The sequence below is a fragment of the Bos indicus genome, chromosome 2 (genome assembly GCF_029378745.1).
Source record: "Bos indicus isolate NIAB-ARS_2022 breed Sahiwal x Tharparkar chromosome 2, NIAB-ARS_B.indTharparkar_mat_pri_1.0, whole genome shotgun sequence".
NCBI lineage: Eukaryota > Metazoa > Chordata > Mammalia > Artiodactyla > Bovidae > Bos > Bos indicus.
Window position 1 is genome coordinate 37630957 of NC_091761.1, and position 27680 is coordinate 37658636.

The window sequence follows — 27680 nt, forward strand, 5'->3', positions numbered from 1 at the left end:
GCCTTGGAAGAAAAGGAACTCTCCAGGAACACTGGGCATCATAATTCATATACATTGGTGAAAAAGTAAGTATATCTGTGCGCAAAATGCTTTATCATTCAAGATTAGTTAGCTGCTGCTGCTGCTTTTTTAAAATCCACAGTCAAAAACTTCTTTCGTGATTAAGAGGCAAGTCTGTACAGTGAGTCCGTCTGGGCACCACATGAATTGGAAATGAACACGAAGTCATCAAGGAAACAAACAAACAGAAAAAGTAACATTTGAAAATGGGTCTTTAATCTTGTTTTGAGCTTTCACTGGCATTTTTACCAATACAAACTATCTTTCACAATTTAGGATAATTGAAAAATGTTGCTCATAAAGTATCTTAATACTTTCCTGCTGTGGTCAAGACACAAGGACAAAGATCTGCCAGCCCTTTGTATTATTTTGAACATGAAAATATGTGACTGACGCTTCTTTAATATCAACAGAATGGATTTTTTAAAAAACATAAATAAAAGGAAAAGATACATTTCAAAGATCCTATTAGCTTTTTTCAGGTAAAGTGAATACTCCTGTTTTCTAAATCAAATGAAATCTGCGGGGGAGACATAATACACAACTTGCCATCGGGTAAAGGACTTGGGCAGCTTTGGCAACTTCTCCCTCTGAAACCTGCAAGGACAGAACCAATGCCTGTCTCTCTTGGAGACAACTGGCTCAGTTTACCTCGAGGGCCTCCCTTTCAGAACATTACCACCATTGCCACCCCCAAAATAGCTTCTCACTTGCTTACATCTCTCACCATGAGTATCTTGTTTTCTTAATGAGAGTCCAATATTTTGATTTACTATTTTCGATACCTTTGAAATCACTTCCATATAATATTTACATTTTAAATGACCCTGCCATTTAACTTCTATTCACTAAAGGTCCCAGAAAACAAAATTCTACAACTCAAATCATATCTATTTTAGTTATTGCTTTTAAAATCACCATATGATTCTCAGGTCATAAGGAGCTGGAGGTGAACACCACATCACCAACATAAATATTTATGAATACTTATGTGCTGGGCACTGTCCTCGGTCCTCCACATTTATTACCTCATTTAATCCTTAAAATCACATAATGAGGTGAGTATTATTTCCATTTTACAGATGATGAACCTGAGGACAGAAAGATCTGAGGCCTCCAGCTAGTAAGGGAGGTAGGGCAGGATTCAAAGCCAGGGGTCTGGCTCCAGAGTCAGTACTTAGATGCTATTAGTACTTTTAATGTTTTTAATTAATTAATAGTTGATTTACAATGTTGTGCCAATCTTTGCTGTACAGCAAAGTGACATACACATATCAAGAACATAACAAAAAAACCACAGTGGCTTAGCACTAGGCCTAATTATTTATATATAAGCATTAGAACAGCTGGCTGCATGCTAGCAATGCAATACTTTTCACTCTCATGGAAAAAAACAATGCCCAGACAATTTTCGTTTTGGGAGGTGGTGATGGAGGAAATAATCAAAAACAAGCATTATAATAATTCTACTAAAACATACTTGTTGGCAAACTTCTAGAGGTTGAAATGTTTCAAACAAGAATTGTCTGAGATGTTGTCAGATGATATTTAAAAAGTTTTGAGAACTTGCTTATGGTGGTAACAGTAGGAAATCACCTTCAATTTTCCTAATGAAGTCACAGATTTACCAGTGGAGGCAGAAACTCTGCCACACGTAGGTTCTGCAAGTATTAGAAAGGAACAAAGGCCCAATCTCAGCTCCAATTCAGGCCCTCGGCATCTCTCACCAGGCTCTCCAACAGAATCCCAGCCTCCATGGCTCTTGACTTCAAATTCACTCTCAGTGCAGCTGCAGATGGGATCCAACAGTGTCCACATCAGTCTGTCTATGTCGCCTGTCTGCTTAAACCCTTTCAGTGGCCCCTCTGGTCTGAAGGTCAGGTTTTAGCTCCTGAAGCTTGGCCGTCAGGCCTGGGTACGAGGGCTAGTTCCACCACGGGCACTCTTTGTCCCCCTGCACACCTCAGCCACCAGCCCATAGCCTGCGCCCATGACGTCCTCACTGTGAGGGCTCTTGTGCCCTCTTGTCCCTTTATCTGGAAAGCTCCCTCTGCACCCAACCTCACACTGTGTGGCTTCATCTGCTCATTCTTAAAGGTTCCACTTGGGCAGCACCATCCCCCCAGGAACTCTTCCCTACCTCCTGGAGTCCCTCCTTCCTTGCCTTTCCCTCACCAGGCTGAGTTAGAGGTCCTCTTCCAAGACCATGGAGTCTATGCAACACTTTCTCAATACATCTGTTTTTCTCTTTCGCCTTCAGTTTCTCATGCGGAAGGGCTATGTCATATCCATCCTTGGATCCCCAGAGCCAACTGTAGTCTCCTCACTTTTTTCCTCCTACCCTTTACCAAGCTCTAAACACCTTTGTTCGTCCCTTTCCATTGACCATGGCAGGTCTGACTGCATGGAGGTGTGGACGAGCGGAGGACATCCTACCTTCCAGTTTCCAGCAGAGAGGTTCTGGAGTGATCCGGCAGAGCCTTCCAAGGTGGCTGGGTTGGAACTTTCTGCTAGGAGGGTCAGATACGGTTTTACCACTGATGGGTGCCACAGCATCTCAACGCCTTTGGGGGACTTTGACAGTCCTGGGATAGGACCAACTCCATCCCACTGAAAGACAAAGAACATGTACTGGTGGAGGCAAAGCGAACACAGTATTCAACATTTGAAAACATTCCTTTCTGCTGGACTCAGCTAGAGCTATGCAGAAAAGCTGAATCATGAGAAAAAATTTTTTCTTGCCAAATATGTGATTTCTTACTCCCAGAGAAACAAAACTTTAAGAGTTTCATGTCAAATAAAATGCTAACTTGATCCTCTTGTGGTGTCCTCTTTTTCTTCTTCTTCTTCTTCCCCCAGCAGCTTGGCTCCGAATCTTTGCTGGGAGACTCTTTTCCGAGTAAGTCATCTAATTCGTTCAGCCCCAGCAGCCGGGCCTGAGGCACCTCCAGCTCCAGCCGATACGACAGGTTCCTCAGGGTGCACACGCAGTTCTCCACGGTCTGAAACCCAACACGGCGCAGGGTTAAAATCATCGTAGCGTGTTAGTGCAAAATGCTTCTGTACCCAGCACCAGTGGCACTAAATAAATGTAGAATATGAAAGAACTGTTTTTCACTGATGGGAACCTGCAAACTGAAAGTTAGAACTCTGATTCCAGACTCAAGTTGGTGGGACCCCAAGCTCACAGAGTGTGCAGAGCCACCCAAAGTAGAGCTGAGGATCTGATTTCACACTGAGTGAAATGTGTGGGGCTCTGGAGGGGAGAATGCCCAAGGTTTCTGCTTCAGGGCTGCTGCAGTGGCAGAGCCCCCATATTACCAGAACCCCACCCCTTCTCCCAGCTGGGAACTCTCATCATGACAGCAGGTGTGGCCACGGCCCTCCAGCACAGCCCCTCCCCCAAGTGCCATCTTTGTCCTCTTCTTCCATCTCCCACCTCTCCCCTCCATCTGTGGAAAGTCCCATGATCTCTTTCGTTCTGCATTTTGCCTTCTGCACATGGTCTTTTGCCCCTCCAAAGTCTCCATCACACCTCTAATTGGGAAGCCAGCTGTCTACTCAACAAAGAGTGTCCAAACCAGTTCAGTTTTGCCCGCAAGTGCTCCCCTTCCAATTTGTTTATTCCTCTGAGTTTCATCTGCAGATCTTTTGGTTCAATGAAGCTCAAATGAAAACCTGGCTGTCACTCTGAATTCTCCTCTACCTCCTCCCAAGCCTACCACTCATCATTCTTTTCTCTCACAGACCGTTATTTTCAAACCCAGGCCTACTTGTGGCCTCTCTTTGTCTAGCCCAATCTGAACAATACATGACTGGCCTGCTTTGGGATTCTAGATACATTTAGTCCCTCTTTCCTGTTTCCTCCCACCTTCCCCAGCTTCTGACGCCAGTGTAGACCCTGGATATGAGCAGCATGCTTTGTACAAGGGCCGGGATGGAGGAAATAGGAGGGGAGGATGAGGGGCTCATGTGGGAATAGAGGGAGCAGATGAATGCAGCAACCTGGGATGCAGAAGGGGCACCCTTTGGTATCGAGGCAGGCTGGGCAGAGAGGTGGGGGGTTCCAGTGCCTCAGTCAGGAACTTTTATTCAGTAAATACTCAGATGCAGACAGGTCTGATTGTAGCAGCAGGGGATACGGAATTAGAGGGAACAGCAGTGGGGCAATCACCTTGACACTGAGCCCAGGAGAGTCACAGAGAAGGTCTGGACCCTGCTAAGGTTCTTACTGCATGGAATCATTCAGTTTTCACGGTTCTAAGGCTATTTTCGTTAAGTTCTCTTGTCTCTGTTAACTTGTAATTTTTATAGAGACATTCTCCCTTTAACCTGGAGCGTAACCTAACAGAGAGGAGAGGGTCAGGAATTCCAGCCAGAGTCAAGGGCACGCAGATAGTGGTGGTCAGCAGCTGCTGTCCTCTGCCAACCAGCATTCACTGACCTTGCTGTCGTAATCGGAAGTGTTCACACACGTGTGGATCACATACAACAGCGAGTCCACCAGCCCCTCGCAGGACCGCATCTGCTTCCTCGCTTCCTCCCCAGCAGAGCTGAGATTCCTATACAGGCAGAGACACGGGGGAGCTCATTAGCCGTGGAGCCTCACCTTAATGATCCGAGAATGGACGACAGAGCAGCGTGTAAATCTGGTCTGAGGAGGTGTATGGAGCCTGCATTTTAATATCTCAAGAGCTCATAATAATAGCCAGCCCCTCATTAGCCATGAATAGAAGACAGCAGGGACACTTGAACTTCGTATCTCTCTCATGACAGGTCACTTTCTAACCTTCTAATAGAATTATTTTGGGGGCTTATCCTGAGTTTCCTTCTATGTAAAAAAGGAGGAATAATAGTAACTATCTCATAGGATTGCTGTGAGGAAAAGATGAATTGCTACAGATAAAGCAATTACAAAAGTGCCCACCATGTGAAAGGATGTTTGTTAGCCATGCACGGTTGCTATATTCAGGCAGTTGTACTTTCCTTGTAAGGCCATAAGGTCTTGGAAGTCCCTGCACCTATTAAAACATGTTTTGCATGTAGTAGGTGGTCATAAATGCTTCTTGAATGAACAGAGGAAACATCATTTCTTACACAAAAACTTCAAGTTAAATGAGAACACTTGGTCATGCTACAATTTGCCTGATCTTTTAAATTATTAAAAACTCTGAGTTGTTTTTAGGTCTCATCCATACTGAAATTTTACTGTCCATTCAACATTGTGAATTGATACCAAATTATAAGGCTCTATTTTATGTGCCATTAACAAAGTAGTCAAACTCTGCAATTTTGCAAAAATTAGCCTTTGTAAGGGGGACTGAGAATGAGTCCTCTTTCTACCTTTGTTTCTCTGAGGCCACAGAGATACTGTCACCTATGGCACCTCACTCCAGTACTCCTGCCTGGAAAATCCCATGGACGGAGGAGCCTGGTGGGCTGCAGTCCATGGAGTCGCTAAGAGTCGGACACGGCTGAGCAACTTCACTTTCACTTCTCACTTTCATGCGTTGGAGGAGGAAATGGCAACCCACTCCAGTGTTCTTGCCTGGAGAATCTCAGGGACGGGGGAGCCTGGTGGGCTGCCGTCTATGGGGTCTCACAGAGTCGGACACGACTGAAGCGACTTAGCAGCAGCATAATCCCTCTGCGGTAACCTTTATGCTGCACTCAACAGCTGTCCTCTTCTGTTCCTCGTCTCTCTCTGGTTTTCCTCTCATCTGCTGTCTTGCTTCTCAGCCTCTTCTGCCCGTGGGTCCTTCTGGGGGTGCCCAGGGCTATACTGATCCCTGCCTCTATCTTTGCACTCTTCCTGGGTGGTGTCCTTCTGTTCCTTGGATTTGACACAAGGAGCACAACCTGTGGACCCATGACCCCTAAATGTCTATCTTTAGGGCAACCCCTCTCAAGAACGCCAAACTCATTTAATCCTGGTATTACCGTATGGATAGCTAATTAGACATCTCAAAGTAGATCAGCCAAAACCCTCAGTTACTCCCCCCTGCCCTCTGCCTGACCTCATCAACAGCACTTCCATGCTCCCAGCTGATCTGGCCAAAGATAAAGGCGGTGTCCTTACTTCCTCTCTTTTCGTTGTCCATCATAGTTAGTCAATGAGCAAATCTTGTCAGCCTTTCCCTCTATAACATACCCAACTCTGCCTACCTCTCTCCAGAGCCTGGTCTCAGCCACTCTCATTGTTTGCCTAGATTGATGCACAGCCTCACCTTCTTGCCTCCACTGTCCCCTACATCACAGTCAGAAACCATAGCCACTCCCATGATTAAAACCCTGTTTCCCATGGCACTTGGCAGGTGGTACAGACTCTTTCCTATGATTTAAAAAATCTGACATAACCTGGCACCACTCTGCACCTTGCACATTAAGCTCCAGCCTCGAGCCTGTCCCTGCCCCAGAGTCTTTACACGCCTTGTTGCCTCTGCCTAGAATGTGTTCTCCTCACCTCCCTCACCAGCCCTCATGTGAGCAGCTCCTGTAGTATCTCAGATACTTAAACTTTACCTCCTATGAGAGACCACCTGACCTTCAAAGTACCCGGCTAGTAACTCTTAGGTCACCCTATTTTTTTAAAATGACGTCTGTTATTTTCTTGTTTATTTACCTATCTTCATCAATAGAATTCTGTTCTATCAGAGCAGGGATCCAGTCTGTTTTGGTCATCACTAAATGTACACAGAAGGCATTCGCCAAATGTTAATAGCTCTGAGCCACTGGGGGAGCCTGTGTGTCCTGCTCCTGGGCTTTCCCTGAAGCCGGGCAGACTGGCTGAGTGATCACAGTCTCCCCTTTCAGGCATGGGGACAGGATGAGATGCTGACCCACGAATCAGCAGTAGAGGCCATGTGACCTGCTTGGTGATGCAGGAATCTGAGTCAGGGAGTTGGTCTGTCCTCTAAGAGCCTAACTCTTGTCACCACCACCACCCCAGCCCCCACCCACCGCCCCTGCCAGTTCTAGGCAAAGGAGCCCACAGTTAACCATTCCAATAGGGGAAGGCTTCAGAGGAGAAGCCCAGGCCCCTTCCCCTGCTCCCACAAGCTCTGTTGTAGAGATGCTTAGACACCTTAGCTTAAATGTGAATAGCGTTCACTGTGTTATCACTACATGAAGCATTCTATACAAGCTGAGTCTTCACAACTCTGAGACGGTATTATTACCCCTGTTCTAAAGATGAGGAAACCAAGGCTCAGAATGGAACAGAAAGCCCGTCTGTCTGAGGCAGAGCCCTAAGGTTTGTTTCAAATTCCCAAGAAGCCTTGGCAACAGCTGATGAGAATGACCAGCAAATAGGGAGCAATACTGTAACACTTAAAAGAGGCCTTCTGGATTTCAAATGCTAAAGATAATGACTGAAAATAGTATTTGGGTTCATTTTCATTTATTTATAAAACTCAAATCCAATGACTATTTAAACTATACCTTTCTGCACCCTTTTAAAAGCAGAAAGGTTTCAACTGTTACATTAAAAAAGTTAAAGTCACTCAGACATGTCCAACTCTTTGCGATTTCATGGACTATACAGTCCATGGAATTCTCTAGGCCAGAATACTGGAATGGGTAGCCTTTCCCTTCTCCAGGGGATCTTCCCAACCCAGGGATCGAACCCAGGTCTCCTGCATTGCAGGTGGATTCTTTACCAGCTGAGCCACAAGAGAAGCCCAAGAAAACTGGGTAGCCTATACCTTCTCCAGTGGATCTTCCCAACCCAGGAATCGAACTAGGGGTCTCCTGCATTGCAGGCAGATTCCTTACCAACTGAGCTATCAGGGAAGCCCAGATTTAAAAAGACCGACGTCTAATTAACAGACATTGTATTAGTTTCAGGTGTATAACACAGTGATTTGACATCTGTATACACTGTGAATGGAGAAGGCAATGGCACCCCACTCCAGTACTTTTGCCTGGAAAATCCCATGGATGGAGGAGCCTGGTAGGCTGCAGTCCACGGGGTCGCTAAGAGTCGGACATGACTGAGCAACTTCGCTTTCACTTTTCACTTTCATGCATCGGAGAAGGAACTGGCAATCCACTCCAGTGTTCTTGCCTGGAGAATCCCAGGGACGGGGGAGCCTGGTGGCTGCCTTCTATGGGGTCACACAGAGTCGGACACGACTGAAGTGACTTAGCATAGCATAGCATAGCACAGCACAGCATAGCATAGCATAGCATAGCATACACTGTGAAATGATCACCACAGTGAGCCTGTCACCACACAAAGTCAAAACATATTTTATTTCTTGTGATGAGAACTTTTAAGATTAACTCTTAAGTCTCTTTCAACTTTACAACACAATATGGTTGATTATAGTCACCAGGGCTTCCCTGATGGCTCAGATGCTAAAGAATCCACCTGCAATCTGCCTGCAATGTTTGATCCCTGGGTTGGGGGGATCCCCTGTTCCAAGAAATGGCAACTCACTCCAGTATTCTTGCCTGGAGAATCCCCATGGACAGTGGAGCCTGGGGAGCTACAGTCTGTGGGGTTGCAAAGAGCTGGACACGACTGAGCGACTAAGTACAACACACACAGCATGTAGCTACCAAGGTGTACATTGTACCTTCATGACTTACTTATTTTACAACTCAAAGTTTATACCTCCATATCTTGAATTTAAACAAAAACCAGGCTGCAAACACATTAGCAATCAGAATGTAATAACCAGAAAAATGCTGTTAAAGCGTAAAACACTGGAATTTTGGCAGTAATTTTTCAGACTGAAAGGTTTTTTTTGACTAGTCTATAGAAGAGTCATTTACAAGATAATGTCTATCAAGCCACTAGTCTGTGCTCATAATGTTTTCCTCACAGATTAACAAAGTCTAGTGGCTTACACTTAAACAAACTTGGAAACTTACACAGATATTAATGAAAGTTAAGTAAATCATCCTAAAATCAACTTAGCTATGACACATGTTATTTAATCAGACAATCGGAAAGAAGAAATAAAATATCTACCTCAGGCAACCTGTTGTATTACGCAGAACGAGTGAAGTCTGAAATTTAATTTTATGATCATCATCAAAAGAAGAGTTATTCCATCCAGAATGTGGAACGATCACAGTGTTTGTCAGAGTCGAGAGAGCATCTCGGATGATTGTCATCTTTACAGCATCACATGAGGATAAATTCCACAGAACTCCTAAAGAAGGCAGATTTTAAAGTCAAATCATCAATTAGAAATCCTGCAGTTTTAGAAATGAAATGAACATGTTAGCATTAGTTGGGAACTCAGTCTGTTCCAAACCTAATGGCCTGAATTTACACCCAGGCTGGGGCTGGACCTCTAATAAATGTTGAGTGAACATATATGAGTTTCTGGTACATCATCAAGTCATCCTTAGGCAAGATGACTGTGGTTTTGCAAAGCAAAGCAGAGTTAGTTACTCCATGAGGAGGACGGGCACAATGTAATCAAGGATCACAAATATGATGCATCTGTGATGGTTGTAAAAATGAGGTTCCTGTATCGTCTCTTACATTTAGTGTTCTCTGTGACAAGCCATTTTTACAATTTAGTTCTTGAAAAGAACTTCTCTTTCTCGAAAGACTTAAACTTTCTCTTCATCACACTTCCTTTTCTTACTTTCGCTAGTGGGAAGCTCAAGCATAAATATTATGTGTGCAATGACTTGCTGGCACAAAGAATGGTCACACATTTGTTTCGTCTCTCTTATTTAGAAAAGGTTTAAACACTTCTGTTTCCACATTAAGAGTGTTTTTAGTATGTGCAAATTACTACCATTCCTTTTTGGATACAGGCAAAACACTAACAATAAATTAAAAGCTACTGATACTGTAATTCGTATCAAGATTCCAAGGCCAAGAGACCTTAAATGCAGCTTATTAGAGTGTTACTTGAATTACAAACATACTTGAAGGTCTTCATTTCTGTGTCAGTCATAAGAGGGTTAAATTATTGTTGTAGCATGCATATTTCCTAATAATTACTCTTTTAGAAATTAGAGAAATTTCAAGATTATACCTACTCTAATTTTTACATCAATGCATTTTCCTAAGTAAGGGGGAAGGGGATGGAGGAGAAATGGTACAGCTGGTTCCTCTGCACTGAAGTCCCTCAGAACCCTACACTCCTGATGTATCCTTGGCAAGTTGCTTTCATCAGTACAGTGCTTTTAGAATTATCAGCACACAAAATGTTCGAGGCCCTGTGGAGGGGACAGAGTTGGCAAAATCTGCCCGTGTCCATGGAAGCACATCAGGCTTGTGAACATGACTGAAGAGTGTCAGGCCAGAGACAAGACTGGAAACTGCTGCTCTGGGTCTGGTGACCAAGAAGCCAGCCTAGAAACTGCACAGCCTCCTCTGGGCCTGACAAAATCACAGGGCCCTTTATAAAGGAGGGAGGCAGGAGAGAACTGACAGGAACTTTCTTTCTTTCTTTCTTTATGAAGGTTGGACGAGGGGTATAAGCCAAAGCCAGAACCAAAGAGAATACTCTATAAACTGAGAGGACCATCATTCCCCATGTCTGCCCTGACCCACCCACACGGTTGTCAATGGTCAATGATGGAGGCAGATGCAGGGCTTCGTCTTGGGTCCTGGCTGCTCTCCACTCTCACTTGGCTTTGACTTCTGGGCCTTGCTGACTGGGTTTCCTTTCTTCCCCCAAGACATTCTTTCACCCTTCCTCTGCTCCTACCCTTTGGGGTGGGACAGCCCACCATAAGCATAGCTTTTTCATTTCCCCTAAAGTCAGGAACAAGACAAGGGTGCCCACTCTCACCACTACTATTCAACATAGTTTTGGAAGTTTTGGCCACAGCAGTCAGAGCAGAAAAAGAAATACAAGGAATCCAAATTGGAAAAGAAGAAATAAAACACTCACTGTTTGCAGATGACATGATCCTCTACATAGAAAAGCCTAAAGAGTCCATCAGAAAATTACTAGAACTAATGAATGAATATAGTAAAGTTGCAGGATATAAAATCAACACACAGAAATCCCTTGCATTCCTATACACTAATAATGAGAAAATAGAAAGAGAAATTAAGGAAACAATTCCATTCACCATTGCAACAAAAAGAATAAAATACTTAGGAATATATCTACCTAAAGAACCTAAAGACCTATATATAGAAAACTATAAAACACTGGTGAAAGAAATCAAAGAGGACACTAATAGATGGAGAAATATACCATGTTCATGGATCGGAAGACTCAATATAGTGAAAATGAGTATACTATCCAAAACAATCTATAGATTAAATGCAATCCCTATCAAGCTACCAACAGTATTCTTCACAGAGCCAGAACAAATAATCTCACAATTTGTATGGAAATACAAAAAATCTTGAATAGCCAAAGCAATCTTGAGAAAGAAGAATGGAACTGGAGGAATCAACCTGCCTGACTTCAGGCTCTACCACAAAGCCACAGTCATCAAGACAGTATGGTACTGGCACAAAGACAGAAATATAGACCAATGGAACAAAATAGAAAGCCCAGAGATAAATCCACGCGCCTATGGACACCTTATCTTTGACAAAGGAGGCAAGAATATACAATGGAGAAAAGACAATCTCTTTAACAAGTGGTGCTGGGAAAACTGGTCAACCACTTGTAAAAGAATGAAACTAGAACACTTTCTAACACCATACACAAAAATAAACTCAAAATGGATTAAAGATCTAAATGTAAGACCAGAAACTATAAAACTCCTAGAGGAGAACATAGGCAAAACACTCTCTGACATAAATCACAGCAGGATCCTCTATGACCCATCTCCCAGAATATTGCAAATAAAAGCAAAAATAAACAAATGGGACCTAATTAAAAGCTTCTGCACAACAAATGAAACTATAAACAAGGTGAAAAGACAGCCTTCAAAACGGGAGAAAATAATAGCAAATGAAGCAACTGACAAAGGACTAATCTCAAAAATATACAAGCAACTCCTGCAGCTCAATTCCAGAAAAATAAATGACCCAAACAAAAAATGGGCCAAAGAACTAAACAGACATTTCTCTAAAGAACACATACAGATGGCTAACAAACACATGAAAAGATGCTCAACATCACTCATTATCAGAGAAATGCAAATCAAAACCACAATGAGGTACCATTTCATGCCAGTCAGAATGGCCGCTATCCAAAAGTCTACAAGCAATAAATGCTGGAGAGGGTGTGGAGAAAAGGGAACCCTCTTACACTGTTGGTGCGAATGCAAACTAGTATAGCCACTATGGAGAACAGTGTGGAGACTCCTTAAAAAACTGCAAATAGAACTGCCTTATGACCCAGCAAACCCACTACTGGGCATACACACCAAGGAAACCAGAATTGAAAGAGACACATGTACCCCAATGTTCATCACAGCACTGTTTATAATAGCCAGGACATGGAAGCAACCTAGATGTCCATCAGCAGATGAATGGATAAGAAAGCTGTGGTACATATACACAATGGAGTATTACTCAGCCATTAAAAAGAATACATTTGAATCAGCTCTAATGAGGTGGATGAAACTGGAGCCTATTATACAGAGTGAAGTAAGCCACAAAGAAAAACACCAATACAGTATACTAACGCATATATATGGAATTTAGAAAGATGGTAACGATAACCCTGTATGTGAGACAGCAAAAGAAACACAGATGTATAGAACAGTGTTTTGGACTCTGTGGGAGAGGGAGAGGGTGGGATGATTTGGGAGAATGGCATTGAAACATGTATAATATTATATAGGAAACGAATCGCCAGTCCAGGTTTGATGCATGATACACGATGCTTGGGGCTGGTGCACTGGGATGACCCAGAGGGATGGTACGGGGAGGGAGGTGGGAGGGGTGTTCAGGATGGGGAACACGTGTATACCTGTGCCGGATTCATGTTGATGTATGGCAAAACCAATACAATATTGTAAAGTAAATAACCTCGAATTAAAATACATTTATATTAAAAAAAAAGCACAGCTTTTCAAAACCTCAGCCTTAGCGGTGACCCACCTTGTTAGGCTCAGACTCGAAGGAGATTTGGACAGTCCAGAATCAGGGAAAGGAAAGACCCTACTTTATCTCTTAAAGTTTGTCCTGTCCACCACAACAGACCTTTGCTTCCATAATTATTTTGTGGCAGACGCACATGGCAGGTGCTCACAAAATGAACTGCAACTCCACAGGCGGCCCCACTTCTCTATGGATTCTGAGGGTTCTGCTGGGCTTCCAGGGGGAGCCAGGGGAGGGGTGGGTGGAGAATTGGGGGCAGGGCTCTAGATCCTACCCCAGTTCACCCAGAGTGGCTCCAGCCTCTTTTCTCAATACTGGGCTTCACTTGTGTGTTGCTGTTTGAAAAACTGGGTTTTGGGTCTAAAAGGCATTTAAAAAGGGCTGTAGTAGGGGAAAAATATCTGAGGATGGATGACCACAGAACAGACCTTGGGAGCTAAGAGTGAAAAACGAGCCTCTGAAGGTTGGCTCTGACCTAGATGATAGGTGAGCTGAGAGAAGCCAAAAGGTTGAGGTGTGGAAGGGTGGGTGGCAGCAGCTGCCACAAACAGGGCTCTAATGCTTCCTGCCAACCAGGCCGGCCTCACTGCCCAGGGCGCTGAAGAGGCCTGCATACGTGGCAGCGTGTGGCCCTGAGGCTGTGGTGGCAAGGGTCATTTCCCAACCTCCCCTGCTGACAATTTTATATCATGTGATTCCTAAGGCCATAGAGCAATTTTTTTTTTCTGTGAAATCATTTCACTGTCCTCACTCTACAGAATTCTACACGTGGGGGAGAGCTGCATTTTCCAATAAGCTACCTTCTACTTCACAGAATAAATGCATTCCAGTAAAATCCACTTAAGGCAAGGTTTATGGAAAGTAAAGTCTATCATATTGTAGGCTATAGGTATAAAATGAGATATATCTATACAGAAAATTAAACAGTGTTGAGTCACAAACTTCAGGTGAGACCATGACTAAGAAGAGGGCTGGTTCTTGGCACACTTCTCTTGAGGCTGACGCTTAGAGGTTCTCTGATCGCTGGCAGAAAAGCTTGTTTCTCATGGTTCCTGCCTCCACTCCTGGCCCCTTCTAAGATCTACTCTGGCAAAGGATAGTTACCAGATTTGTAGATTGGCCTGATTTTCTGTCCCGGAATAAGAATTTTGTCTGGCTCTTTCTGTTCTTTGTCCAGCATTTAGAATGATCAGTGGAGTTATATGTCATTTCACAGTCTACTACCAGCCATTACATCTACTTGGGATTGGACAGCAGAACGTTCACAAATCAACATCAATAACAGTAACTTGGCCATTTTACTGTGGTCTTACTCTTTGCCAGGCACAATGTGCTTTACACATAATACGTTAAAGAGTCAAGACACACAAAATAAACTTTCCATTTAATGATTTGGTGGGCTTGAAATTCCACATGTTGACTTTTTACAGTATGATGAGCATTTATTTTTTCTAAATTTAATATTAATTTAAATTTCATTAGGCAAGCATAGTAGGTAAGAAATACTCTTTCATTCGTTTATATGTCTGGTTACACTTATGCAGGGAACACAACAGGAGCTCAGGAATATATGTTAATGGATCCACTTAAATAGCCTGTATTTGTTTTTAGATTTCTGTTTTACTGCTTGCCTGTCAGCTTTAGTTCCTAAGTATTCCATCCTTTTCACTTCTTTTCTGAGGGTCCTGAGAGTATCCTTTCATGTCTGTAACTATAGGGAGAGGGTCAGAACAGTGGTATGAATCTTCAAGGGAATTCGCCAGCATAGTTTTGCTTGTTTTTCACCTGAAGACCTAAACGGACAGTTGCTGAAACCAGCACCCTAGTTATGGGCTAGGGGAAGCACATTGCTGATCCATCTCCCAGCACCAGAAGTTACACCAAAATGCCTGGATCCCCATCCCTCAAACTGCAAAACTGCAGGGTCAGTGTTTCCCAAATATAAAATGCGAAATTATTTAGAGGTATGCATGGAACAACAGACTGGTTCCAAATAGGAAAAGGAGTATGTCAAGGTTGTATTTGTCACCCTGCTTATTTAACTTATACGCAGAGTACCTTATGAGAAACGCTGGGCTGGAAGAAGCACAAGCTGGAATCAAGATTGCCAAGAGAAATATCAATAACCTCAGATATGCAGATGACACCACCCTTATGGCAGAAAGTCAGGAGGAACTAAAAAGCCTCTTAATGAAAGTGAAAGAGGAGAGTGAAAAAGTTGGCTTAAAGCTCAACATTCAGAAAATGAAGATCATGGCATCTGGTCCCATCACTTCATGGGAAATAGATGGGGAAACAGTGGAAACAGTGTCAGACTTTATTTTGGGGGGCTCCAAAATCACTGCAGATGGTGACTGAAACCATGAAATTAAAAGACACTTACTCCTTGGAAAAAAAGTTATGACCAACCTAGATAGCATATTGAAAAGCAGAGACATTACTTTGCCAACTAAGGTTCGTCTAGTCAAGGCTATCGTTTTTCCAGTGGTCATGTATGGATGTGAGAGTTGGACTGTGAAGAAGGCTGAGTGCCGAAGAATTGATGTTTTTGAACTGTGGTGTTGGAGAAGACTCTTGAGAGTCCCTTGGACTGCAAGGAGATCCAACCAGTCCATTCTGAAGGAGATCAGCCCTGGGATTTCTTTGGAAGGAATGATGCTAAAGCTGAGACTCCAGTACTTTGGCTACCTCATGCGAAGAGTTGACTCATTGGAAAAGACTCTGATGCTGGGAGGGATTGGGGGCAGGAGGAAAAGAGGACGACAGAGGATGAGATGGCTGGATGGCATCACTGACTCGATGGACATGAGTCTGAGTGAACTCCGGGAGTTGGTGATGGACAGGGAGGCCTGGCGTGCTGCGATTCATGGGGTTGCCAAGAGTTGGACACAACTGAGCGACTGCACTGAACTGAATCCTTCTGTAGACATATAGAGCAAAGTAGGCAAAGTAGGCTATCTTTTGGTCAACTCGGATGACTCATAAGACCAGTCTGCCATAGAAATTCAGGCTTCCTCTTCTGCAACTTCAAAAAATGTTCAAAATTATTCTTGATCAGAAAAAAGGAAGGATTCTATTTTTGATATGCTTGTGGCATCCACACAAAGGCAGCTTTCTGATCCCACACTAAGGGTTACATTATACCTCCAATCATGCGCTTTCCCATGTAACACTCAAAACTACATTTGGTATGGATTTAACTTGCCATTTTGAACATCAGAGCAAGTTCCAAGACACTGGTTTTTCTTCTCCACTTTCTATTTAAAAAATAAAGGTTATAGAAAGCTAAAGTAACCAGTTCTGATCAACCGATATTAGATGAAGAAGGTTCAATTAAACTTAAAAGCCTTAGCTATGGAATTGACTTTTCTACTCGAAGTAAAAAGCACCAGTCTTAAGACCGACTAATAATACCTGTGTGCACCCACATCACTAAAGTAGTAATAAAATAATGTTCTTTCCACTTAGTCTGTCCAGGGCTTCATTTAATGGGTCAGGGAGAATGTTCCTAGAGTAGTAAGTAATGAAAAGAATATACACCAACTCCCACATGCAGCGAGACTGATAACAAATAGAGAACTTCAGGATTAGCATTCTCCATCAACACGATAAACCTTTAGCTCTAACATCCTAATGCAGAATGTGCTTCAGGGATATTCAGCATGTTGACTTTTCACAGTATGATGAGCATTTTTTCTAAATTTAATATTAATTTAAATTTCATTAGGCAAAATAAATAAATAAATTTCATTAGGCAAGCATAGTAGGTAAGAAATACTCTTTCATTCTTTTATATGTCTGGTTACACTTATGCAGGGCCCACAATAAGAAAAAGTTAAAAATGAACTATAATTCAGCTTAGGAAACTTGAGGTTTTTATTCAAAACAATTAGTTTTTTTTGTTGTGAGAACTATGAACATGCATAAACAAATTTAGAATATGTTAGGGAATTTCATGCCTCCTATTGAAGAAAATGCTGCTTATTCTCTACCACAGGAAAAAGTACATGTAATTAAGAGTAACCAGTAACCACAATGAAATACTGCCGTAAGAGATGAAAGCTCATTTTTCCCACAAAGAATGAATAAAGTAATTAGAATACCATTTCACATAAATCCTTGGCTGCAGAATTTTCAAAGAGCTCACATTTAAAACTAGTTTTATAGCTATTCAAAGAGCCAAGTGATAATTCTATAGTTAAATTAGAAACTGATTTTACCTGATTAATAATAGCACCATTTGAAAAATATATTTCTTAAAGGATATTAGAAAACTAAACAACATTTGGAAAATGCTATTTTTCGAGTAGCATATATAACAGCCTATGCAATTTTTTTCTGATATGAAATAAATCTAAACCCATTAATTTTTATATAGTATTCATGTTGCTTCCTAGTTATCAAAAACAAAACAAAACACCCAACACCGAACAACACAAGAGTTCATGGGCACTGCAAAAAAAAAGAAAAATAAAACAGCCAAAAAAGTACTAGTGCACTTCAGGTATCACTACTGATTTTGAACTGTGGTGTTGGAGAAGACTCTTGAGAGTCCCTTGGACTGCAAGGAGATCCAACCAGTCCATTCTGAAGGAGATCAGCCCTGGGATTTCTTTGGAAGGAATGATGCTAAAGCTGAAACTCCAGTACTTTGGCCACCTTATGCGAAGAGTTGACTCATTGGGAAAGACCCTGATGCTGGGAGGGATTGGGGGTAGGAGGAAAAGGGGACGACAGAGGATGAGATGGCTGGATGGCATCACTGACTCGATGGACCTGAGTCTGAGTGAACTCCGGGAGTTGGTGATGGACAGGGAGGCCTGGCGTGCTGCAAATCATGGGGTCACAAAGAGTTGGACATGACTGAGTGACTGAACTGAACTGACCTGACCAGCCCCTGCATTTTCCTTCATAAGTTGCCCTCATGCTCAGTGTTTGTTCTTTAGTTATGCTCTTTCACGAGATGTCCACCAGGCATCCAAGCCATAGGGGTGTGAAGAGTGTTAACTCAGAGAAGGGATAGTAAGGTCTTGGCCCCATGGTTCCCTGCACAGAGCACGCATCATGACAAGTCAGGTCATGTTTCAGTTCTCTGGGGGTCAGAACACTGTGTGGTATATACATGTTCATCCCTTCCCAGCCATTCTGCATCCATGGGCTCTGAGGAACAGGCTGCAGTTGTGTATCCCCACCCTGCAAGCATCTTTGAAAAAGGGGGGTAGAAATATTAGACTATCGAGCATGTGAAGTACAGCGAGTCCAAACTGAGATGTGCTGAGTATAGAATATGCACTTGATTATGAAGACCTGGTATGAAACAAGTGAATGTAGGACACCTTACTAATAGTTTCCGTACTGCTTACAAGTTGAAGTGATATTCTGGAACTACTGGGTCAAACAAATTACACTATTAAAATAAACAGATGTTTCTTTTCCTTTGTAATGTGGCTACTAGGAAGTTCATAACAACACGTGCCCTGCATTTACACTTCTACTGGAAAAGTGCTGGTAGGGGTGCTTTTACATCAGACACTAAAGGATACAAGTAGGCGGGCCCTTGGCTCCCAGGAGGCCTTGACACAAACAGTTACAGCTCCAGGCAGCAGTGACCAAGGAGTCACCAGCAGAAAGAGCAACAAGGCCAGCTTGCATGTGGTTTGTGTCAGGCACTCCACAGCAACCCCAAGTGGCAGGTGCTGTGTTTATCTTTGGGGGGAGCTGGCACTGGTGAGGAGGACTTGCCAGGGGTCAGAGATCAAGAAGGAAATGAGTCAATCAGACTCTGGAGCCCACACTTGCTCCCAATACCCGGTTGCCTCGCTCTGGATGTTCACTGAGTAGGCGAAGCTCCACCTTGGTGTGGAACTGGAGACCATGGCATTCAAGCTGGAGTGTGAAAGGTAGAGGCCAGGGGGAAGTGGGCTTGGGGTGCTCTTCCATTGAGGGGTAGGAATGGGGGAACCTTGAGGCTGGGGTTGGCCCAGAAGGGAAGGTGAGCACAGGGGCTGTAGATTTGGCTGGCAGGTGGGAAAGTGTGGACTGTAAGGCCAGGGGTCATCCCAGGAGGGGACAGTGACCCTGAGGGACCAGGAGGGGCAGAGCCTGTGTCCAAGGACAGTACTTCAGGGAGCATGTGATGAGGACCTGAAGGAGTGCGGAGGGGACGGGAAGAGGGAGGGAAGATGCTTGTGATGAGAATTTGGAGCCTGATGTAAGCTGAGGGTGATGTCAAAGATGAGTCAACAGTTTAGCTCATGTGTGAGACTATGGTTCAGCTGACAGAAACAAGGAAATCAAGGGGGAGTGGGGAAAAATAGTGTGAGAAGTATTTGCTATTTGTGGCTTCAGGTAAATGTCTCAAACTTTCCACTAGGACAGGAATGCTGTGAATAAATTATGACACTGAGACAGAAATGAAATAATAGGAAAGCAATTATTATGAGAGTGTCTTTAATTATAGTAATGGCTTTCTCTGGAGAAATTCCCAGGAAAACAAGTCATGGTGGGATAATCATCTCCAGGGTTCCCAAGATGAGACCATCTCAGCAGAGATTCCTAAAACATGTGTGGTGACCCCCAGACTAGCTGAATGTGCAGTCCTGGGCCTGGCTTACACTCCTAGCTCCTGGCTTTCTTTTTCCTGTGCCCTTGCTGCCAGCCTAGGCTTTGCTACACTCATTGCTGGTTGGCACAGTGCCATCCTAGGTGGGGGGCAGTGCAGCTGCCTCGAGAGCTGGGTCCCACAGGGAGGCCTGGCCCAGCCAGCCTGCGGGGCTTGCTTTGCGACCCTGGTTGCTCCCTGAGATTTCCTGCTCAGCTAACACGTACTCCACGCCAGGCATGGGAAGGCTAACTCGGACCCTGCTGTGGTCACGATGGTCAGGACCTCCGGTTCCTGTCACCGTGAGTGATGGCTCAGATGCTGCACACAGTGTGGTCCCAGCCTGCATGTTCAATTGGAAGGGGACTACTCTGGCTGTTTAAACTCTTCCCAGCCAAAGGACTCAAATGATTGATCTTTATCTGTATAGAGTTTTAAAGAACGTAAGGGTTAGCCTTTGTTTCTGTGATTTTTCCGATACAAAGGTGGATCACAGCATCTTTAAAAAGATCTATCAATTTCTAAAGCTCCACTTACAGACCCACATTTGCATTTCATCATATTCTTTCTTACCTAGGTAACTTCCCAACTTTAGAGGCAGGTTGAGAGGATTAATGACATCACGGAGGGATATGGTCTTATGTACCCTGGAAAGGCATTTCCTCTGAAAATAAATCAGCTTACAATTTAGAATTGCTGACTAAGAATGGCCCGTAAGGCACATAAAGGATGATTGCCTCTGCTGGGGGGCAGTTTATAAAAGCGAATGGGTCACATGAAGGGAAATCCTTCTAAGAGAAGTGCTCTGATGCAGAGGTGGCAGTGGGGGTAGTGACGTGGCCACCCTGGTTGATCTTCAGGTCACTTCAGGTGCTGACAGAGTTAGGCCATTTACACAGAGATTGCCCTAAGAAAAAGTTCCTGCAGTTGTAGGTTCCACAGCTGACTTCTATGTGTTCCAGGAATGTACTTATGCATTTGTAATGGCACCAAGCTTCTACTGAGTCATCTGATCCAAGCAGAGCAGCTTAGAGACAGAAGGGCCTCCAGTCCTAAGTCTTAAGAGATCAGAAAGACTCCGAAACTGCAAAAGACCCGAGAAACATGGGTGGGGTCTTCTGGGCATCTTTTTTGGGTATTTTGTCATGTGCTCTCATCCTTCTCACACTAACATGCTGGCTGGTTTACTGAAAGAGTGTCGTTAACGGGGCCTGGCTCGTGCTGAGATACCCCACCCAAGACCAGTGGCTGACCACTTGAATTCTCCAGGAGTCTCTGAGTCTCCCCACTTGACTGCCTCATCCTGCTTGGTGTTCAGAATCCTACGCACTAAACAGAATGTCACATTCCACTTCCAAGGGCAAATCTTTTCATACTCAGGATGCAAATCTTGAAATACAAGGCTAAGATCACATTTCACATATTTGAAGCAAACTACCTGATCATTAGTTTGATGTGGTCATGCCAGTGACTAAGTTCAAAAATATTTCTCCATACATCTGGGTGAAATTCAGACAGTAAAGGAGATATGGGACTTTTTAAAAAATTCTTTTTGGTGGTAATTTGAAAGATTAAGGAACATGAGATGTGAAAATGGGCTTTTGCACCCTCCCCCAGACTTGGGGGATGGGCTGGGGCAGGCAGAGGCAGGGAGGAAACAGTTCCAGCCTGCAAGCCAGGGAAGCCAACCTCTCTGCACCCTAGTTTCTTACGCTGAAATACCAGGGGCAGAATAGATTTCTTTACGGCCCTTTCCAGCTCAAAGTTCTGTGACTTTGAATTAGCAGTTGTTGCATCTATCAAGCTATTATTGTCTTGCTACCAATGAAACTTTTGTCATTTTATTTCTCATTATTGATTTTTATGGTTTGAAATGTTCAGTAAAGAAGAGAATGCATTTAATAATAAAATGCTATTTTATAAAGTAGACCAAGTGGTAAGGATTCTATCGACTTACGCTGAGAACTGGGGGGCGATGCTGCTTGATTTCTGAAAACTACCCATGCGGCTCCGAAGAGCTCTAGGGGCCCACAAAAAGCACAGCACACAGTAGTAGGCCAACTCCTCTCTGGATCAGAGAATAAATGACTGTTTTGAAGGCACATTAATTAGGCCAAGGGGACATGTTTAGCAATTATTTCATCCTGTAATGGCAAGCAACCGTCCAAAAGGCTGAATGCATGTCCATTAAGCTCTGGCTCTTTATAGGATGTCCTGCTGTTTGCTAAACTTTGGCCTGGCCCATCTACTCTTCCTCTTCCACAGCAATCATTTTCTTATTAATTTACTAATTAGAAATATGGAGCTAATGATTAGGAAAGGAATATGCGTAATTTCATGTTCTTCATAGTGTCTGGAATCCACTGCTGGCATCCAAAAATTTTAAAATAAACAGTGTGGAAATATTTTATTTAGCCATATGGATGAATAATCACTTGCTAAATTGGAAGGAATGTGAATATGGCAGTCATTTAAACAAAGTCCATTATTATCCAAAGGCTACTTTTGGGTATTTAACACCAGTGTTAATGGGGGTAAGAGAAGTGTGATAATTTTGGGACATCTGGTGCATTAAAAGGCAGGCCTCCAGATTCTATGCAATATCTTCAATTTCTATAGTTTTAAAAAGTGATTCTTTCAGGATGCTCAATAACTTGAAGCTGACATATCCTAGCTTAGAAATACTAATTATCCTGAACAAGTAAATTCAACACATTTTTTCTAGTGACAAGATGATCCCACTTTTCATCCACAGCCTGTGACCTAGTAGATGTTCATGTTACAACCCAACCGGGGGAAAACCATACTTCATCCAGCTTTCAGGTTTAAGCACAATAAAGGCAAAAAGTATCTTTGTAATACAAACCTCACCTACACATATCAGCACTTACTGGAAGAAAAGCTCATTAGGTTTCAACCTGGAAAATGTTCAACACAATGAAGAAAACACAGAATCATGTTACATATTAGAGAACTATTTTAATTAACAATGGCAGCCACACTCTCCTGGGAAAATATACTTGGCTACAAGTATTTTTTCCTTTTTTCCCCTGAAAATAAAGATGTGGCCCAAAATGCAGGCCCTGGACAGTTATTATATTTAAAGCAAAGGCGAGGCATCTTTTTAAAACAACAGTTAAAACTTCTTCACTGAAGTGTGTTAAGAATGCCAAACTGAAACAAAAGAACTAGAAAAAAGGGCTTTGGATTAATAACTAGGTTGAATTACTTAATGTTAAGAACAACAGAACAAGGGGATACCAATTTTCAAGTGATACAATATTTTGAACAAGACAGTTGCATTGTGCTTTAACATTTCATGATCCAAAGTTGACTATAACTTAACTGAAGAACTCTTAGGCTATACCTACAAAGACCAAGCATCATGCAAGATTGGCCACGGTCAGAGTACTTTGTGGAGACACTGGCAGAACATTAGTATTTGGAAGGATAGCTTCCAGGAGATGGACAGGTGATAGGGAATGCTGCGTGATGCAGTCACATAGCACACCCTTCAAACCAAGTCTGGAGCAGATGTGTTTTAATGAAAATGGTTCAGACTGGGGCATGCTTTCCCAGTTAGGAGCAATCTGGAAGGCTGGATTTGGGGCTATCTGTGTGCATGCTTAGTCATGTCCGACTGTGCAACCTCATGGACTGTAGCCACCAGGCTCCTTTTGTCCATGGAATTTTCCAAGCAAGAATACTGGAGTGGCTATTCCTAGGCAAAATGAGCTCCCGAGGGCTTCTCTTCCTTGCTTCTCCAGTCATACTTAATGTTCTCTTGGTGCTTTCTGGACAACCCTGCTGCTCAGTCTTAATGACTGAGTAATAACAAAGTAATGACTTCCCTGTCCCTGTGGGTTCAAGCAAATGGTGGGCGGCCTGCACACCAGGGAAGCCACCCAGGGGCTCCATGCGTTAGATGGCTGATGGGCAAAATGAATTCTGAGGTCCCTCCCAATCTTGTGATTCTATGATTTAGAGACAGTTTATGAGTGTTTGACTTGAGGAATAGTTAATGAAAGGGCAGAAGGATCTCTAGATGTTGTCATTCTCTAAAACATATCAGGGATTAGTTGCTCTTAGAACACTACTGAGGACTTCCCTGGTGGTTCCAGGGGTTAAGAATCTACCTGTCAATGCAGGAGACATGGGTTCAATTCCTGGTCCAGAAAGATTCCATATGCCACGGGGCAACAAAGTCTAGAACCTGCAGAACCTGTGCTCTGCAACAAGAAAACCCACTGCACTGAGAAGCCTTTTGCACCACAACTAGGGTAGACCCCACTCACTGCAACTGGAGAAAGCCCATGCACCACCACGAGGACCCAGCACAGCTAAAAATATGAATAAATAAATAAATTTAAAAATAACAGTAAACCACTACTGATCATTAAAGTTGGTACTACTAAATTCTGGAATTGAGAAATGTGAATAGATTTTTCTTGTCTCCATAAATCTTAAGCTACAAATAAATGTATAAATATAATACACATACACTGCCAAGTAACCATGCTCAATTTATATTATGACTTGGTAGTTTCATATTAGGTAGATAATGTTTATATACAAATCAAACTTGGGCTGACATATAGCATTTTGAAACTGGAAACTCAATTCTGTAAGTTCTCTGGTCCAACTCCTTTCTTTATTGTCATCTCAGTGACCTGTTTACACACTGGCTACTCCCATTCCAAAGCAAAGCCTACTTTTGCAAAAAATATTTCATAAGCAATCCATCCACACACCAACATAAATTGTTACAGGTACAAATACAGAGCTATAAAACAGTTGTTAATATTCCGTACCCTATAACTATGGCTAAAAAATACTTCTATAATAGGCTAAAAGCTACTGGCAGCTGTTTCTAAGACAGAAATATCAGAGGTTGTTGCTAGTTTTATATTGGAACTGATACAATCTATTAGGGAAATAGTTTTTTGAATTGGGAAAACTCATATCCTCCTTTCAAGGTCAAGGTCCAAGTCTTAAAATATCTTGTGTTCTCAGCAACTTAGTACTGTTCCCAAATAGAAATGATGAAATATGTAGTAAAGCAGCTAAATTAGTACTCCCATCCAGAGTATGCACCAGGTAAATTAGTACATAAAAGCCCTTAGTAGTACAGGCTGGCTCTACTTCAAATAAATTTGATTTATTCTAAAATGAAAAAGAAATCACCAAACTTTCATGCACTTTACTTCTTGTTTATCACTAAATCATAACAAATTTCTTGAGCTCAGTTCAGGAAAGACACTGTAACAATTCCTCCCAAGGATAAAACCTCAGAAACAAAAAAGCTGCCAAGACTCCCTCTTCCTGTGAGAAATTATGACAGAAGAGAAAAGAGCTGCACATCATGGATGTTAAGGACCAAGCCATGAAAAATCAGCCTAGTTAATCAAAAGAGAACCAGATCTAGTAGACGCTGTGTTTCCAAGGTCAGGTTGACCCTGGATTGCCCCCTGGTCCCTCAGGGAGCCCGCACACATCATTCGGTAGCCTTGCTGGCTGCACAGGTAGGTTACTGGGAGAAAATATTGAACATTCATATATATGTTCAAAGTGATGGGAAAGAAATATCATATGAGGAAAGAAAAAACTCATATACTGCAAATAACACCATCTTCTCTATGCCTAACAGGGAGCTTAGGATAAATTTTTGGGTGTAATCACAGTGATGGTCCTAGCTTCTTAAACAGCTATGTCTATAATCTTTTCTTCTTAATTCTATTTCTTGTTCTAATTTTCATTTCATACACACACACAATACACAATATGTAAATACAAAGAAATTATTTTTGTGTGTGTGAGAGGGTTTGATGTTTTAAGAACATATTATAAAGAGGAAGTACATACACCTAAATCAATATGTAATTTAGATGTGTTAAAGCATTAATATTCAAACTACATTAGGGCAAGCAATCCATTTTGGAGTTTATACATAACGTGGATTCTACTTTTAGTACATAATTTTCATACTTTATTTGAATACAGGGCATTTACTTTGAACATTAATATCTTACAAGAAAGCTGATTCCCCTTAACTAAATATTAGATTTGAGATGGTTTGTTATTAATATATTACTAAGTGTGACTGGCAATGGCAACCCACTCCAGTACTCTTGCCTGGAAAATCCCATGGATGAAGGAGCCTGGTGGGCTGCAGTCCATGGGGTCACTAAGAGTCGGACACGACTGAGCGACTTCACTCTCACTTTTCACTTTCCTGCATTGGAGAAGGAAATGGCAACCCACTCCAGTGTTCTTGCCTGGAGAATCCCAGGGACGGTGGAGCCTCGTGGGCTGCCGTCTCTGGGGTCGCACAGAGTCGGACATGACTGAAGTGACTTAGCAGCAGCAAGTGTGACTGAGTAAGAGCTGACAGAACCTAAAGCTCTGATTTGACAGTGGAAGCCACTGGGGAATGGGTTTAATTTTGAAAAAAATGTTAAAATTTTTTAAGTTAACTATTTCAAGCATGAAAAATAGCAAAGCAAGTATAAGACAAACACCCAGATGTCTACTACCCCTAGTTTTGTTAAATGAAATTGAATTGTGAACAATATGGGTTTGAAATGGGTCCACTAATAATGTGGCTTTTTTTTTCAATAGTAAAAACTACAGTGCTGTACAACCGGTGGTTGGTCAAATCCATGGATGTAGAACTGTAGACATGGAGGAACCACACATGTGGAGGGCTGACTGTAAGCTATACACAGAGTGTTGATTGCACGGGGGATCAGTGCCTCCAAACCCCAGGTTATCCAAGGATCAGCTGCATTAACATTTTGTCTTATTTGTTTTAGATTTCTCTTTCTTTTTAAAGAAATGGAGCTGGATTTTACTCCCCAATCCCTTTTTCTCCACCTGAACCCTAGAGATATAACCAACTATCCTGAATCTGTCTTTTATCATTTTAATAAAAAATTTTACCTTTCTTGAGTGTTTCTCTATCAAAAAATAAATTATAGCCTCAACCTGCATACTTTAACACTTATCCTATAGTATCATACTGGGTTTATCATTCTGCAAGCAGTTGTAGAGATTTCTCTGTTGCTACAGATAGTGCTAATGTGCTTATTTTAACCCTTCTATGTAGTTTCTCTGTGTGGATGTACTGCCCTTTATTTAACCATTTCTCTACCAATGAATACTCAGTATTTCCCCCTAACAGTCTATTATCAATAGTGCTGTCATTTATTCACCCTCCTGCAGAATGGTTTTTTCAGCTTGACCTCAAGACAAAGCATCACTGTTTCTCTGGGTTGCTCACTCCCCAAATTTGACAATCAAGCCCTGGCCATGAAACATTTCTCTCATGGCTCCCTCTTCTTCACTGCCCACTACCAGTGAATAGTACAAGCCATTATCTCTAGACTCCTACCCTCCTCACAGCCCTCTCAGGTGCCAGGCTCCTGTACTTTAAATTAATCCCCCACCCAGTTGCCTGCTGGAAGAACGCATTTAAAAGCCCAAACTAGTCATGCCATGTCCCATGATCCCTCCCACTGCATCGGGAACACAAGTTCCCCAAACCAGGCCTGTGTTTCTCTCTGGTCTTATCTTCTTACAGAATCCCCCTTCTGCTGATAGCTCTGCTCCTAGATCCCATGCTGTCTCCAAGCCTCTGCCTGCGACTGGAAATATATCCCCTCTGTACCCAGCCAATGCCTCCTGAACCTTTAGGCCACCTTTGGTTTCAGAGAACTTCCCTACCCATCAGCTGTGCTCCCAGGGCAACCTCTACTGAGTTCGGCACTTGCACTTTTCACTGACATTCAGAGAAAATCACTTGTGTTCCACTGGAATTGAAGTGCTACATGAGGGCAGGGACTTTTATCCATTTTACATCTCCAGTTACCTGGAGAAGTGTCTGAGATACTAACAGGCATTCAGACACTGGCTGAACTGAAGTGGCAGGTAGCCAATCCATTAAGTACAGTTTATTTTCATAACGAAGGAAACCAAATCTATTTAAAATGAGTAATTACTATGCAGTATGTAATGAAAAATAATGTATTCAAC

At 42.7% G+C, this 27680-nt stretch overlaps 1 protein-coding gene across 19 annotated transcripts in view; it reads right to left on the reverse strand.

The window, feature by feature from the left end:
* The window catches only part of PKP4 (plakophilin 4), a 258767-nt gene that overhangs the window by 15310 nt on the left and 215777 nt on the right, over positions 1-27680 (reverse strand). For all 19 annotated transcript variants that reach the window (XM_070767595.1, XM_019972379.2, XM_070767592.1 and 16 more), the window contains 4 exons: positions 9038-9221; positions 4505-4622; positions 2871-3062; positions 2497-2670 (listed from right to left, as the gene is read on the reverse strand). In XM_070767595.1, the coding sequence (XP_070623696.1) occupies positions 2497-2670; positions 2871-3062; positions 4505-4622; positions 9038-9221 (668 nt within the window). The remainder of the gene's footprint in view (positions 1-2496; positions 2671-2870; positions 3063-4504; positions 4623-9037; positions 9222-27680) is intronic.